Source organism: Paroedura picta, chromosome 1 (genome assembly GCF_049243985.1).
Source record: "Paroedura picta isolate Pp20150507F chromosome 1, Ppicta_v3.0, whole genome shotgun sequence".
NCBI lineage: Eukaryota > Metazoa > Chordata > Lepidosauria > Squamata > Gekkonidae > Paroedura > Paroedura picta.
The window spans coordinates 179,754,158-179,769,150 of record NC_135369.1 but is presented as its reverse complement, the minus strand read 5'-3'; the positions used below and the strand labels follow the sequence as shown (position 1 = coordinate 179,769,150).

General features: G+C 48.4%; 1 protein-coding gene across 2 annotated transcripts; it reads left to right on the top strand.

The window, feature by feature from the left end:
• The first annotated feature begins 1,410 nt into the window (after nt 1-1,410).
• RAB17 (RAB17, member RAS oncogene family) lies at nt 1,411-13,173 on the top strand. 2 transcript variants are annotated; one of them, XM_077313750.1, is made up of 6 exons: nt 1,411-1,645; nt 4,378-4,558; nt 5,912-6,063; nt 6,779-6,904; nt 9,157-9,250; nt 11,555-13,173. In XM_077313750.1, the coding sequence occupies exons 2-6, from the start codon at nt 4,381-4,383 to the stop codon at nt 11,668-11,670; spliced, it is 666 nt and encodes a 221-aa protein (XP_077169865.1). In that variant the 5' UTR covers nt 1,411-1,645; nt 4,378-4,380; the 3' UTR covers nt 11,671-13,173. The 2 variants fall into 2 exon arrangements, with proteins under 2 accessions (XP_077169865.1, XP_077169875.1); XM_077313760.1 differs by lacking the exon at nt 1,411-1,645 and adding an exon at nt 1,667-1,797.
• Nucleotides 13,174-14,993: the final 1,820 nt, after the last annotated feature.

Below are 14,993 nucleotides of genomic sequence, written 5' to 3'. Positions count from 1 at the left end.
GGGGTGGGGGAGTCACAGAAATGAAAATCTTGGGTTGATGTGAGTTTGGAGTAATTTTAAACATTTAATTGTATTTAGGTTACTGATCTATTGTCTTTGCTGATTAAACGATTTGAATCACCCTGAGCCGGTAACACTGCGATGATCGGTACAGAAATTTAATTATAATAAAAATAGATAAATGAATACATCACCAGCTAAATGGAAGCTGTCTTCTTTTCATGCAAACAACCTATGAAGGATAAATGTTTTGAGCATAGGGATGCCAGCCTACAGGTGGGACAAGGGGGTCCCCTGGAATTATAGCTCATCTCCAGACAAAAGAGATCAATTCCCCTGGAGAAAAGGGCTGCTTTGGTGGGAGAACTTAGGAATGTCAGCCTCCAGCTTCCCTTGGAATTATAGCTCCTCTTCTGACCAAAGAGATCAATTCCCCAGAGAAAGTGGGTGCTTTTTTTTTGGGGGGGGGGGTGGACTCCACAGCACTATATGCCACTGAGGTCATGAAGCTGAACTACCTTTCCTGAACTGGGGGTGGGGGTTGCAGGCATGGAGCAGGAAATTAGTTCGCAAAAAGCAGAAATCTACACTTGTACTGATGGTGGTTTTTCAAATATCACGACTTTCCCACTCCTAGATATCACGGGGAGGAGGAGGTAGGGTCATCGTGGATCAATCATGCATCTTGTAGAGGGAAAATTTAAAACGCCTAAAATCAAAATGAAAATCAAATTCAGCGCAGAGGGGAGGGATTTATTCAAACTGAGAGTGGAAAAAAGCCCTATGCAGACTCGACCCTGATTGGCTCATTCGAGATTTCCTGCTCCTTTGAGTTCACTCCCTCCCTGCTTGCCTCCACAACAGACTGAATGAAGACAACAGAAGATTTAGCGAGAGAGTTAGGACTTTTTCCTCTCCTCTTCCATACAAACCTGAAAAGTGCCTTGATCTGGGTTGCCCTGGCTCTCTGAAGCTAAGTAGGGCTGATCCTGACTAGTATTTGGATGGGAGACCTCTAAGGATTTGGGTGGTAGTTCCTCCAAGGAACACTAGAGGTCATGGCATGGAGGCAGGCAATGGTGAACCACCTCTGGACGTCACTGGCCTGGCTGCCAGACAATCCTCGGATCTCCTGCGATAAATAAAGATATACAAAGTTTGTTATTCTTCACAAATAAAATTGTTTTAGTTTTTGAAGCTGCCTGGTGCTGCACACCTTTGAAAATTTAAACTCTACCAACAGGGCTGAGGGCAAAAAACCCACTAGGTATCTAGGAGGAGAGCCAAAGGGAAAAAAACTTTTGCCCAGAGTTACACCAAAGAGTATTGGGCTACACCTTTTGCAAATGCCTGTTTTTCCTGTCAGTCACAGCTCACCTTGACTGCAAGGTTTTTTACAACTCTTCCGCATTCTTCCTGGGGCAATTCCAAAGACTGCTGCCCGAGAGGACAATCAGTGGACCTTAAACTGTGGGTCAGCCTGTTGCTAAACGCAGTCGAGTCAACTTGGAAACCGGCAAGGGCTCTTCTCTGAACAAAGATTCGCTTGACCACCGTGCCCCGGCTGTGAGGGCCGACTCTCTCAACCAATGAGGTGAAATCGAGGCATCCAGGAAACGGGAAAAGATCAAAAGCTCAAAAGCAGGTAAGATAAAGATCTTTTTGAGAGAAGCAGTGAAATCCTAGCGTTCGGCTGGATGGTTACCCTGGTTCACGAGGCAAAGGGAGCTTGCTAATATTTAACTTCCAACGCAGTTGCCAAGAAGGTCTGGTGACTTTGCTGGGTTTGAGAGGCTGGTAGGTATTCGGCTGAAACGAAACGGGTTGGATTTGCAATGACTTTCAGTGTGTTTCATTTTTTGTGGTCCGCACAAGTAGCAGGAGGGGAAAATCCAGTCTCCTAATGTTGGAATCTGTAACATGCATGATTAAAAGGGATGGGAAGAGTGTCCTCTGGGGGGCATCAGAGGAGATGTGTATTTAGCATCATTAGGATAGGAACTTCCTGATGGTGTTCAAACACGCTCCTCCAGTGTCCTGATTGCCTCAATAAGAGACTTCCTGCTCCTTTCAGCAAGCTTCCTCCCTGCTCACCTCCACAACAGACTGAAAGAATGCAGAACAACAGTTAGACTGTTAGGTCTCTCTCTCCCCCCCCCCCCCTTCTGCTATAAAGCTGTTTCTCTGCACAAGAAAAGAATTCTATTCTTTTAGGCTGCCTGGCACTGTACTCCACAGTTGCATATTTAAACTCTGCCAACCAGGAGTGGTTTAAGGATTTGGGGGGCTCGTAACACCAGAGCCAGTTTGAGGATTTGTGGGGGCCTAGTCGAGTTGAATTGTGGCAGGACCAGCCAGACTGGGGGTGGAGGGCCCCCCCACACATAGTGGAAAGGGGTGTCACTCCAAATGTCCTTAAAGAGGGGAAAGGGAGGAGGAGAGAGGCTATGGCCCTGATCCATGGATGGGAGCCCTTCATGGGGCCCTGGAAGTGCTACATGTGCTACATGGATAAACCAGTCCTGCTGCGAACACCTAAAACCTTAGAAACAAAATAAAACTTCCAGTGCCAGTTTCCTGCCCTGGATGTCCCAGACTAGCCTGATCTTATCAGATCTCATAAACGAAGTTGGGTCGACCCTGGTTAGTCCTCAGGTGGGAGACCACCAAGGAACGGGGATGCCAGCCTCCAGGCGGCACCTGAGGATCCCCCAGAATTACCCATGACCTCCATACAGAGATCCGTTCCCCTGGAGAACATGGCTACTTTGGAAGATGGTCTATATCAGGGGTAGTTGAGCTGCGGCCCTCCAGATGTCCATGGACTACAATTCCCATGAGCCCCTGCCAGCAACCACTGACAGGCGCTCATGGGAATTGTAGTCCATGGACATCTGGAGGGCCGCAGTTTGACTACCCCTGGTCTATATATTATTGTACCCCACTGAAGTCTGTGTATTAAGTCACACAGTGCTTGTCTTGTGCTTTGGGGATAGCTGCTGCTGAAGCAAGTTTTTAAAAAACCCTGGGCCATTGAGCAGATCTACAATGGCCTATCGGAATCCCTTTTGGGCAAAATCCCTACCTCGCCCTCTCCACTCTCTAAAGACACTTGGTAAGTGCAAAGAAAGGTATTGGCGGGCACCATGGTAGACGCGGACAACGTGCTGGGGACCTGCTGGTCTGAAGATGGCAAATTCTGGATGCCATCTGATAAAGGCAGACCCCATCCTTCCCTCCCTCCCAAAGTGGCCATTGGTGGGCCTGGACGGGGTGAGGAGGGGCCGTGGCCATTCATACTTTTGCCATTCATTGGCATGTGGCTGGAATCGAGCATGAGTCCTTCCTTAGGGTTTGGGGTGTTTTTTTGTTTTAACCTAGGGGTGGCAGAAGGGCCTTCTATGGGCCTTGGGTTGGGGAGAAATAGAAGAGGGTGCCTACCATGGCCTAGTTCTGTCCTGATGAGCTTTGGGCCTTGGGTGGCAGGGAGAGAGGCCTTCTGCGATTTCAAAAAATCCCATCTTTACAGTGAAAGCTACTTGTCAACGGGTATATGTTGGGATTTTGGACTAAGCTATGTCCTGCGTCCCTCCAGAGAAACAGAGCTACAATGTAACAGAGCATTTTGAAAGTATACGGTTATTAGTTACCCTTGTGGATGAGGCACAGATCCAGACTCACAGCGCTTTGAGATTTCAAAGACAGAGTAATCTTTCCTGGAAAGATTATACAGAAATATATATCATATTCATCTGCTTCAGACTCGTTGCTAAAGCAGAGTACAAAAGCTTAAAGAGTAGTCACAAAAGCAGCACATTGCAATACTCTATGGCTAAGCTGCAGGCAGACTACATGCCCACACATCAGAAGAGAGCCTTAATGGCTGCTGCTCCTTGCTTGAGAGCACGCACACTGATCTGTTCTTCCTGAAGAAGCAGGAAGTGGGTGAGAGTGGGATCCCCAGGACAGGTGCTCAAGGTTTTTCCATTGCAACCTCACCTGTGACCACTTGATGCGCTAGTGAGCACACAGGGACAGCTCAGCTGCTTAAGCAGCTTAACAACAGCCCTTCAGAGTTGCTTTCACCAAATGACTTGCTGATTGCAATTCCAACAGTTTCACATGGACTGGTGATCTCAGGTGTTGTATTCTATTGTGCCTCATCTGTGGCAAAAAAAACTCACTAATGAAGCAATGATTCCATCTGGGTGACATCATGTTCAAGCGACATGGCACTTCTGGGGGGGGGGGGGGGGCTGGCCTGCTGACATCACTTCTCGTACACCTCAAAGCCTGAAAAATAACTTGGATGTGCCTCCACGGACAAAAGGTTGAGAAAAGCTGGCTTATCTGGACATATCTTTTTTTGCATTGCAGGAAATGGCCCAGAGCAGGGCAGGAAATGAAGAAGCTCCCTGCAGCCCAGAAGCCCACCCCTCTAAGGAATCTTCTTACATTTTTAAAGTCGTTCTTCTGGGGAGCAGCTCTGTTGGGAAGTCCAGCTTAGCTTACCGCTATGTGAAGAAAGACTTCCGGGACTCTCTGCCTACGGTGGGCTGTAAGTGGATGTTGAAAACTGGCCTGTGATCATCAAGCCAGCGTCAGAGTGTGCAGAAATCAGCCGGCGTTTGGCTCTGGAAAGGCTCTGGGGCTGAGCAGGTTTTAGTCTTTATCCCACCCGATCGTCTCCAGATCAGTCATGCGCAAGAGCGGCCGAGAAGAGTCGGCTCTTGCTGGCTTGCATGTTCCCTTCTCGGGGCCAGCTCTGTAGGGACAGAGCGACACCCTATGAGACAGGCTGCATGGTGCAGAGTGACTCTGAACAGGATTAACTGAGGAGTGTGTAATTAGGGCTGCCAGCCTCTAGCTGCAGTTCCAGGGCACCGTCGTCTTTTTGCATCTGCCTATTGATTTTTTATTGGGTTATTTTGCAGCTAAATCTGCTTAGTCTGTTCATCTCCAGGGTATATTTGGGGCAGGGATTGATAGAGATGCCAATGTGGCACTTCTTAGTTGGGGAGTCCTTACCAGCCCATAGGGATGCCAACCCCCAGGCATCCCCTGGAATTAGAACTTCTCCCCAAACTAAAAAGAGCAGTTCTGCTTGAGATAATGGCTGCTTCGGGGGCTGGACTCCGCAGCATTACTCTCCACTGAGGTCCTGTCAGGAATCAGGCAAAGGTCAGAGCGGAACGTCTGTGATAAAGGAGCTTCCAAGATCTCAGGCAGAGTGAAGATCCAAGAGAAAGTCTTTATTAAACAGAACAGTACAACAGCTAATACGTGCCAAGACTCAGTGAACAAACATCTTGGCAGAGACAAAGATACAATAGACATTAGGGTGTACTTATAGGGGAGACCAAGCATGGGAGGGGGCATGAGGGATCAGGATGGCGGGAAAAGTACATTTGCAAAGAGTTACAAAAGTTCCCAGTACAGCCAGATGGCCCAGCTTTGATCTAAACCATTACTCCTGTTGAGTCTCCAGTGAGACTGGCAAGGTCACAAAAAAGCAAGGGAGATAAGGGAACCCTGCTGAGGGCAGCTTTGGAATGCAGAGGCGGCCAGGAACCAGCAAAGGGATTTATGGTTTTATGACAACCAGCCTGGAGGAGACCGGGAGGTGAGGCGAGATGGAGGGGGCATGAACCAGGGTTCATAACAGGTCCCTTAGCACCCCAATCGTGCCCATTACTGGCTTTACCCCTCAAAGTTTCCAGATATTTTCCAACCCAGAGTTGGTAACCCTACTAGCCCACCATCTCTTTCATGCTTGGAGGGAGGGGGAGAAATTGGTGGGGGGAGAGCCATTTTGTAGTTGCCCACCACCCCATGTCAGAATTCCAAAGGACCCGGCAGCCACAAAGGAGTCTAGTGCACTGACTCTTGCTGGTTTCTCTCTTGCCTTCAGGTTCCTTCTTCAATCAGTGTGTCACTTTAGACGCCACCACAGTTAAGTTGGAGATCTGGGACACGGCTGGCCAAGAGAAGTACCACAGCGTCTGCCACCTCTATTACCGGGGAGCAAACGCAGCTCTGCTGGTCTATGACATTACCAGTAAGGTAAGGCAATGTGATGGGCTGCTTCCCAACTTAACTTTCACTCCTTCCTCCTCTTGTCCTGCCTCTATTCCTGAGTGGGTCATTTGTAGGTCCTCAGGTTGACAAGTCTACTGTTCTGGGAAGGAGTTCCCCTGCTCTCCGGATGCACCTCACCCTAATCAAACACACCCTAACCCAAAGGAGGTTGTTTTTTAGCACGATGTGCTGATGTCACCCAGAAGTGACATCATTGGGGGTGACGACACTCTAGTTTGGTGCAAAACTCTATGGGTTGAAACGCACTCTATCATAGTGTTTTGCCCAAAAGCCAGAGCATCGCCCCATGATATTTCTGAGGTGCTAAATTTTGGGTGATGTCAGCACATCGGAAAGCTCCTGGAAAGTGCCACCATCCCCCACCAGCAGCGTGGATGGACCTGGCAACCTGAGTTGAACCAGTGTGGTGTTGTGGTTAACAGTGGCGGCTTCTAATCTGGCAAGCCGGGTTCGATGCCCCATTCCACCACATGTGGGACTTCAAAGGCCATGTTGTTCCCCACTCACTCAATGTAGAGTGGACCTTCGTGGAGCACCTCCCAATTCATCTTGATTTTTTCCCATCCTCCACAAACGTGTCCCTTGGGCCACTCACCAAATCCTTTAAAAACCAGAAGCGTGTGACAATGTAACTCTTGGAACCATTTACGTTTGTTTGTTTTTTTCCTTTTCTTGCCAGGAAACTTTTGAGAAAGCCAAGGTGTGGCTGAGCGAACTGGAGCAAGAATTCCTTCAGAATGAAATAATTATAATTCTGGTTGGGAATAAGCACGATCTTTCAGAAGTCCGGGAAGTCACCACAGAGGTAGGTGCAGTTCTGGCACTCTGGATCGGGATGCCAGCCTCCAGGTGGGACCTGGGGATCCCTCTGGAATGACAGCTCATTCCCAGACTGCAGAGGTCAATTCCCCTGGAGAAAAGAGATGCTTTGGAGAATGGGCTGCATATGGCATTATGCCCCTTCTTCCATCCCGAAATCTCTAGGAGTTTCCTAGCAAGCATCTAGCAGCCCAACCTCTCCATCCCCTGCTAGTGACTGGGCAGGGGGGCATAGCAATGTTATTCTGCTCTGGTTAGATCTTATTTGAAGTTCTGTGTTCAGTTCTGGGCACCACAATCGAAGAAGGTTGTAGACCAGTGGTTCTCAACCTGGGGGTCGGGACCCCCTTGGGGATCGAATGACCCTTTCACAGGGGTTGCAGCAGGGTAAGCAGCTTGGCCCGGGGGGGGGCAACATCAGCCTTGTGGGGTAGATTGAGATAGACTGTTTGTCTGTCTGGAGCAGCGGAAAAGAGCAAGATTGGCTTGGTGGGAAAAGAGGCAGAACTGAACTGAAAAACCCCGGGGGAGGGGAGGGGGACCCATTTATATACAGTCATGAACAATGGATCTTCATGCCATTGGTCAGTTTCGGTTTAATTTCTGTGAAAGAACACTTGCATAATTTTATGGTTGGGGGTCACCACAACATGAGGAACTGCATTAGGAAGGTTGAGAACCACTGGTGTAGACAAAGTGGAGCACATCCAGAAGAGCGGTACAAAGATGGTGAGGGATTTAGAGAAAGGTTGAGGGAGCTTGGTCTGTTTAGCCTGGAGAGAAGACGACTAAGAGGTGATATGATAGCCATCTTCAAGTTCTCGATGGGCTGTCACATGGGGAATGGAGCAGAGTTGTTTTCTGTGGCTCCAGAGCAGAACCAATGGGATGAAATTAATTCAAAAGAATTTTCAGCCAATCACCTGGAAGAAGTTCCTGACAATTAGAGCAGTTCCTCAGTGGAACAGGCTTCCTCAGGAGGTGGTGGGCTCTCCTTCCTTCAATGTTTTTAAGCAGAGGCTAGAGAAATCTTACAGAAATGTTGATTCCATGAACTTAGGCAGATTGTGAGTGGGTGGGCAGAAGGGACTGTATTGGTGCTTGGCTCTTGTGGCCCTTTCTTGCAGGCCCAGGGAAATGCCTATCACCACTTCAGAAGTCAAATTTCCTCCAGGCCAGACTGGCCAGGGCTTCTGCTTTTTTGAGGGGAGCATCAACTGGGCATGCAATTGGGGTCACTGTGGATGGGCGGGTAGTTAGGAGTTTCCTGCATTGTGCAGGTGGCCAGGCTAGATGATCCTGGAGATCCCTTCCAGCTCTATGATTCTATGATTTTAACTCTAGGCCTGACACTGGCCTGGAATTGCAGCTCATCTCCAGACTGCAGGGATCAGTTCTCCTAGAGAAAAAGGGATGCTTTAGGACTATGGCATTGCACCCCACTGAAGTTTCTGTCCTCCCTAGTCTCCATCCCCAGATCTCCAGGTATTTCCCAACTCAGAGCCAGCAGTCCTAGGCCCCCGTCTACCACACACACAGACATCGCTGATCAGTGGGGACCGGACAGCCCTTTCTTAGCTTTGTGGTAGGGGAAAGCCGAAATGTGGAAATGCTAGTCGACTCGCAGCATCCAAAGGAAATCCAAACTGAGAGCCAGTTTGGTGTAGTGGTTAGGAGTGTGGACTTCTAATCTGGCATGCCAGGTTTGATTCTGCGCTCCTCCACATGCAACCAGCTGGGTGACCTTGGGCTCTCCACGGCACTGATAAAACTGTTCTGACCAGGCAGTGATATCAGGGCTCTCTCAGCCTCCCCCACCCCACAAGGTGTCTGTTGTGGGGAGAGGAATGGGAAGGCGACTGTAAGCCGCTTTGAGACTCCTTTGGGTAGGGAAAAGCGGCATATAAGAACCAACTCTTCTTCTTCAGTAATATCAGGGCTCTCTCAGCCTCACCCACCTCACAGGGTGTCTGTTGTGGGGAGAAGAAAGGGAAGGCGACTGTAAGCCGCGTTGAGCCTCCTTCGGGTAGGGAAAAGCGGCATATAAGAACCAACTCTTCTTCTTCTTCTTCTTCTTCAAAGCAAGATATGTCTCCTAATACAGAGACAGCCTCAGTGGCCTTTGTGCTGATGCTTCATCAAAGAAGCTAGAATGGACCATTGTGCTACCACTTCTACATGGTACACCAGGGTTATCATATCTGCTAAAATATTTATCTCTTCATGCTCTCCCCCCAGGAGGCAAGAGAATTTGCCAACACAAAATCTATATTGTATATGGAAACCTCAGCGAAGTCTGATTACCAAGTGACTGAGCTCTTCACAACACTAGGTGAGTTTTGCTCTCTCGTGCAGCCGGGTCTGGCCAAGAGGATCCTACCTGCTCTCCTTTGCAAAGCTTTGACTGCCCGCTTGGCCCTGGTACTGAGTGAGGGGCCCTGAGCCAGCTTATTCTCCCTCACTGGTTGTAGATGCAGATGGAATGCAGGAAGGGAGAACCATCTAGCTGAGCTTCATGAAGGAAAAGTGTTATCCCAAGGGAACCAAGAAAAACACGAACAGTCAACTTGTAGTATTCATTTTAATCCCTGTAGTAACTCAGTAGTAGATGACTGGATTTGTGAGCTTGCTCTCTTTGTAGTAGGTGGAGAAATATCTACAAGTTGACGTCACTTCCAGTAAAAACCAGAATTGACAGAGTTACATGATCTAGGGTATTACAAAAACTCCATGGTAAAACCATAAAGTTTTACCATCTGCTATGTCACTTCCAGTTTTTACCAGAAGTGATGTCATGATGCCAGCACACACTCTAACACCCCCTCCATTTTTTTCTTTTGCCAAAGAGAAGTTGAAGAAAAGTTGGTTTTTATATCCTGAATTTCTCTACCAAAAGGAGTCTCAAAGAGAGTTACAATTGCCTTCCCTTCCTCTCCCCACAACAGACACCCCGTGAAATAGGTGGGGCTGAGAGAGCTCTGACAGGACTACTCTGTGAGAGCAGCACTATCAGAACTGTGAGAAGCCCAGGGTCACCCAGCTGGCTGCATGTGGAGGAGTGGGGAATCAAACCCAGCTTGCCAGATTAGAACACTACACCAAGCTGGCTCTCAATGACTAAGGATACCAGGAGGTCTCCCACTGAGGTGGTGAGCTCCCCCTCACTGGAAGTCTTCAAGCAAAGGTTGGATACACACTTTTCTTTGATGCTTTAGGATGCTTAGGGCTGATCCTGCATTGAGCAGGGGGTTGGACTAGATGGCCTGTATGTCCCCTTCCAACTCTATGATTCTATGATTCTACTGTTGTAGGAGGCCTAGCAGTTTAGGATTGCCAACCCCCAGGTGAAGCCAGGAGATGTCCCAGAAGAATATCTGGTCTTTAAGTAACAACAATCAATTCCCCTGGGGAAAAAATGGCTGCTTTGGAAGGTAGACTCTCACATTACATCCCACTGAGGTCTCTCCCCTCCACAAACCCTGCCTTCCCCCAGACTCTACTCCTAAATCTCCAGGACTCTGAGATGGAGATTAGAGGTTTGATTCTCCACTCTTCCTCCACATGCAGCGCGCTGGGTGACTTTGGGCCGTGCACAGTTCTCTCAGAGCTCTCTCATCTCCACCTGTCTCACGGGGTGTTTGTTGTGGGGGGAGGAAGGGAAGGCGAATGTAAACCGCTTTGAGTCTCCCTCGGGTAGAGAAAAGCGGGTTATAAAAATGAGCTCCTCTAGCTGGGGAATTTGGGTTTGTAATTTTGATGTGACGATTTTTAATGGTGAAAATGCAGCATACAAAACTCTTAAGCAAATTAAATAAATGCTGCCTTTTGGAGTTCAACAGCACCCCTCTAGCTTAGCAAGCTCTGAGTTGGGAAGCACCTGGCAATGTTGGCGGTGGAGCCTAAAGAAGGTGGGGTTTGGGGAGGGGCAGAATTCTGAGGCTCCACCCTCCAAAGCAGCCATTTTCTCCAGTTGAACTCTGTTGCTTGGGGATCAGTTATAATCCCAGGAGATCTCTAGCTCCCACCTGGAGGTTGGCAACCTTAGCCCCCTCATATGCCGGAAGTTGCTGGTGGTATGCACCTCTCTGTGTTGCTTGGCTGCCATTTTGTGACTTTGCAACCATGCTACTATTACACTGGCCCATATGTCGTTTTCAGCTTTGCAGGGGGGGGGGAGGTGGGACTGAGAACCAGTTAGGGTAGTCAGCCTCCAGGTGGGGCCTGGAGATTCTTAGAATTACTCCAAATCTCCAGATGATAGCCATTATTTCTCCTGGAGAAAATGGATGCTTTGGAAGGTGGGATTATGACGCTGTACTCCACTGAGGTCCCCATTCTCCCCAGAATCCATCCCTGAACCCCCAACTTCTTCCAACTTTGTCATGGGGAGCAGGGAGGTTGCGCATCAGGGATTGGGACCTCTGGGCCATAATGGGTCCCTTTTACCACGTAGTGTCTGTGAATGCAGAGAAGTGGTGGTGTGGGGGAGGAAACAGTTGCCCGTGAGCCTTGTTATTTTCTTCTCCCAAGTAGCAACCCCTGCTTTTACTTCGCCTGACCCAAGAGTATTCATAGTTTATCACCGAAAGGTAAGATTTCTGCCTGTTTTCCTTTTCCTTTTTTCCCCAACCTCAAGCTTGTGAGCTGTTAAAACTGGAGCAACAGAAAAAGGCATTCCATGCAACTCACTGGAAAAAATCGCGGATCGATTTGCAAGAGAGAACGTCCCGCCCAAGGAAATGCTGCCATTAGGAAAGCCCCGCTGTCCGAAGAAGACCAGGGTGACCACGATGTTTAAACCATTGCTTCAATGACTGAAGAGATCTCAAGGTGTCGATGGAAACGTGCTGGCAGTAATTTGGAAATAATCTGTAACCACGTGATTGCTTTTTTTTTTTGTATCTGATTGCTCTATAGAAGGGTTTCTTAACCTTTTTGAAGCTGTGGACACCTTTGGAATTCTGATGCTGGGTAGTGGGCACAACCCCAAAATGGCTGCCAGAGTAGGCGGAGCCAAACAAACAGACGAAGCCCACATGCAGGAGGGCAGAGGAGTAATTTAAAGAATATACTTAGATGGAGGAGTGAGAGAGAATAAATCAAACACCGTGGTGGACACCACCTCCCCAAATGACATTATAAACTACATGGCCAGTTGAATCTTCAGTGGCCAGTCAGAAGCCCTGCTGCTGGATCAAGTCCCCACCTGGCCCCACCCACATTCTACAAACACTTGGCCTCTGCCATTCTCCCTGCATGTCTCCCCAGAATTGGTAGCTCCCAATTCCCCTGCTCCAAGTCATGCTTTGAATCCTGACAATATAAACCCAGAAGCGTGTCTTCAGAAAACAGTGCTATGGTAAGCACCCCCTGGCAGCCCTGATGTCACTTCCAGGAGATGTCAGTAAATCGTATTAAGTTCCTGAGACCTTCCGGCTTTTGGGTTAGCTCAAGTCACGACTGTTCATATTTTCATTAACAAATTATGGCACTGCATGAAAATTATAATGTCATCTTGCTTGCTTTCCTGGTGCAGATTGGTCTATGATAGGATCACAGTCAGTTTTTTCAGTTTCTTCTCTTTCTAGTGTGGTAATCAAAAACAGATTGTACATTGGAAGAAAATTCTTGTTTTACCATTCAAGGATGGCTTGTCTGACTTGAACAAAAATTGCTCAATAGCGCCCACATCAAGCGGCACACAGGGCAGAAGCCACCGGGATCGTTGGGGTGGTGATAATACTCTGGTTTTTGGGCTAAACTCTATAGTTTGAAGCAAATTCTACCACAGAGTTTTACCCAAGAGTGTCCCCCCCCCCCCCCATCTCTGTCATACTGACGTCAATTGCAGGTGATGTCAACATGTCAGAAAGTGCCAATCCCATCCCCAGCCGGCAGTATGGATGAACCTGGAAACCCAATTTTCATCACTTGACCCAGGTGGGCCCAAAAGTATAAATGGTCTAGAAATTTGGAGTCAGCTACCTTGAATTTAATGGAACAAGGCCTCAACTATGATGGCCTGAGAATTTATGAATGTACGAATTTATGAATGTCAGAGAAGGTTTAAGCTAAGGCCTGAGAATTTATGAATGTAAGAATGCGCCACCTAACGCAGCCTTTCATTGTGTTAGATAGTTAAGCTAGGATTTCTCATTTTCTGAACCTGCTTGCTGTTAGAGACATGTGTTGCCGATTTGATAAACAGATATTCTATAACTTGCTCTAATAAACTTTATACATATTTTTACAAAAGTCTGCTTATTGTGCACCACTTGCCCTGGGAACTCACAGGGTCCTGACTGGAACTCCTCAACATTAGCAGACCAACGTCTGCTACAGATTGTCTGGATTCAGGGTGGAGGTACCTTTTTACTGCCAGTTTTAAGTGGTCATCATGTCTCTTGCATCTGATGAAGGGAGCTGGGCCCCTTCTGCCAGGTTTATGGTTGAGGCCAGGGCTGGTAAGATAGATCCCCCGCCGGGATTTGGGACCTGAAGTGAACATCATCAGGACCTCTTCTCCACCCACCAGTAGTGGGGGGGGGGGGGAGTTGAGTTTGCCAATCTCCGCCATGTTGGTAATGTTTTATGTCTTTTAATGGGGTTTTAATGGAGATTTTAGGACACTGTAACCCGCCACGAGCCATAAGGGAGTGGCGGGAAACAAATATGATGATGATGATGATGATGATGATGATGATGATGATGATGATGATGATGATGATGATGATGATGATGATGATGATGATAAAGCGCCTACCCAGAGCCAGTGTGGTATAGTGGTTAAGAATGGCGGTTTCTAAACTGGAGAACCAGGTTTGATTCCCCGTTCCTCCTCCACATGAACCCAGCTGAGTAATCTTGTGCCAGTCATGGTTCTCTCAGAGCTCTTTCAGCCCATTGTCTCTCAGTGAATGCAGTGCTGTGTGTTCTTCCTTCGTTGCTGTCTTAGTATGTGTGTGTTGCCTTACAAAAAACTGTTCCTTGAGATATTTTCTGACCCCTGAAACCCATACCTTAGGGTGGTTTCTCCTCCCAAGGGAGCTGTGGTAGTGTCTGGCGATCTAATGGAAGGGCCCATGCTTCCTTCTTTATGTGCCAGCCCACTCAAGGAAGTATGTTTTCTGGAGGGGTCATCCTCAGAAGCTTTTGAAGGTGGTGCTTGAGGTGGGGCTTGTGTAGAGCACATTGTGTGATGCATCCATGTCACTTCCGGGTGAAAACCTGGAAGTGACATCACTGTGTCAAGTGTTCTCCCATATCTTCATGGTAAATGTGCACATGAAGCTGCCTTACATTGATTGGACCATTGATCCATCAAAGTCAGTAAGCATTGTCTACTCAGCTGGCAGCAGTTTCCAGGGATCTCAGACTGAGGTCTTTCATATCACCTCCTACCTGACCCTTTTTAACTGGAGATGCCAGGGACTGAAGGGGGGTCTTCAGCATGCCAAGCAGATGTTCTGTTTCTGAGCCATGCCCCCCATACTTTCTGGAAGACTGCCCATGAGGCAGGAAGTGATGTCAACATGGCACTCAATGACACAGTCCTCCATATTCCCCTCCCACTGCTCCACTGAGCCAACGTGGAGCATTGAGAAACATCAGTGGGAAGTTGCTCACCCAAAACTGGTATGTGGGAGCCCTAATTCAACCCCCCTCCCCTATCAGTTCTGCTCCCAGGAACCTGGTATTGCGGGCTCTGTTTGGATCTAGTCGAGTCCTCCCTGCAATGTTTCCAGTCCTCCTTCCCTTGTGCTATTCTATAGGTAGGCAGGGAAGCATAAGGGTTGTCAGCTCAGAGTTGCGTATAGGGGGTGGGACTTTAGGGGGTGGAGCCTACAGAGGGCAGGGTTTGAGGAGGGGAGGGACTTCATTGGGCTTATCTACCTTCTAGGCAGCCTTTTTCTCCAGGGGAACTGATCTCTGTTGCCTGGAAACAAGCTCTAATTCTGGGGGATCCCATGCTGGCCTTGCTGTGTATTGTTTGGTGCAATGTTTACGAGTGGCAGCTTCTAATCTGGTGAGCTGGGTTTGATTCCCCACTCAGCGAGCTGGGTGACCTTGGGCTA

What these genes read in the sequence shown, in the direction of transcription:
- RAB17 (XM_077313750.1), top strand. Translation starts at nt 4,381, where the DNA reads ATGGCCCAGAGCAGGGCAGGAAATGAAGAAGCTCCCTGCAGCCCAGAA. An exon ending in CTCTCTGCCTACGGTGGGCT is followed by an intron (nt 4,559 to 5,911) that starts GTAAGTGGATGT and finishes TCTTGCCTTCAG; the next exon opens with GTTCCTTCTTCAATCAGTGT. An exon ending in TCCGGGAAGTCACCACAGAG is followed by an intron (nt 6,905 to 9,156) that starts GTAGGTGCAGTT and finishes CTCTCCCCCCAG; the next exon opens with GAGGCAAGAGAATTTGCCAA.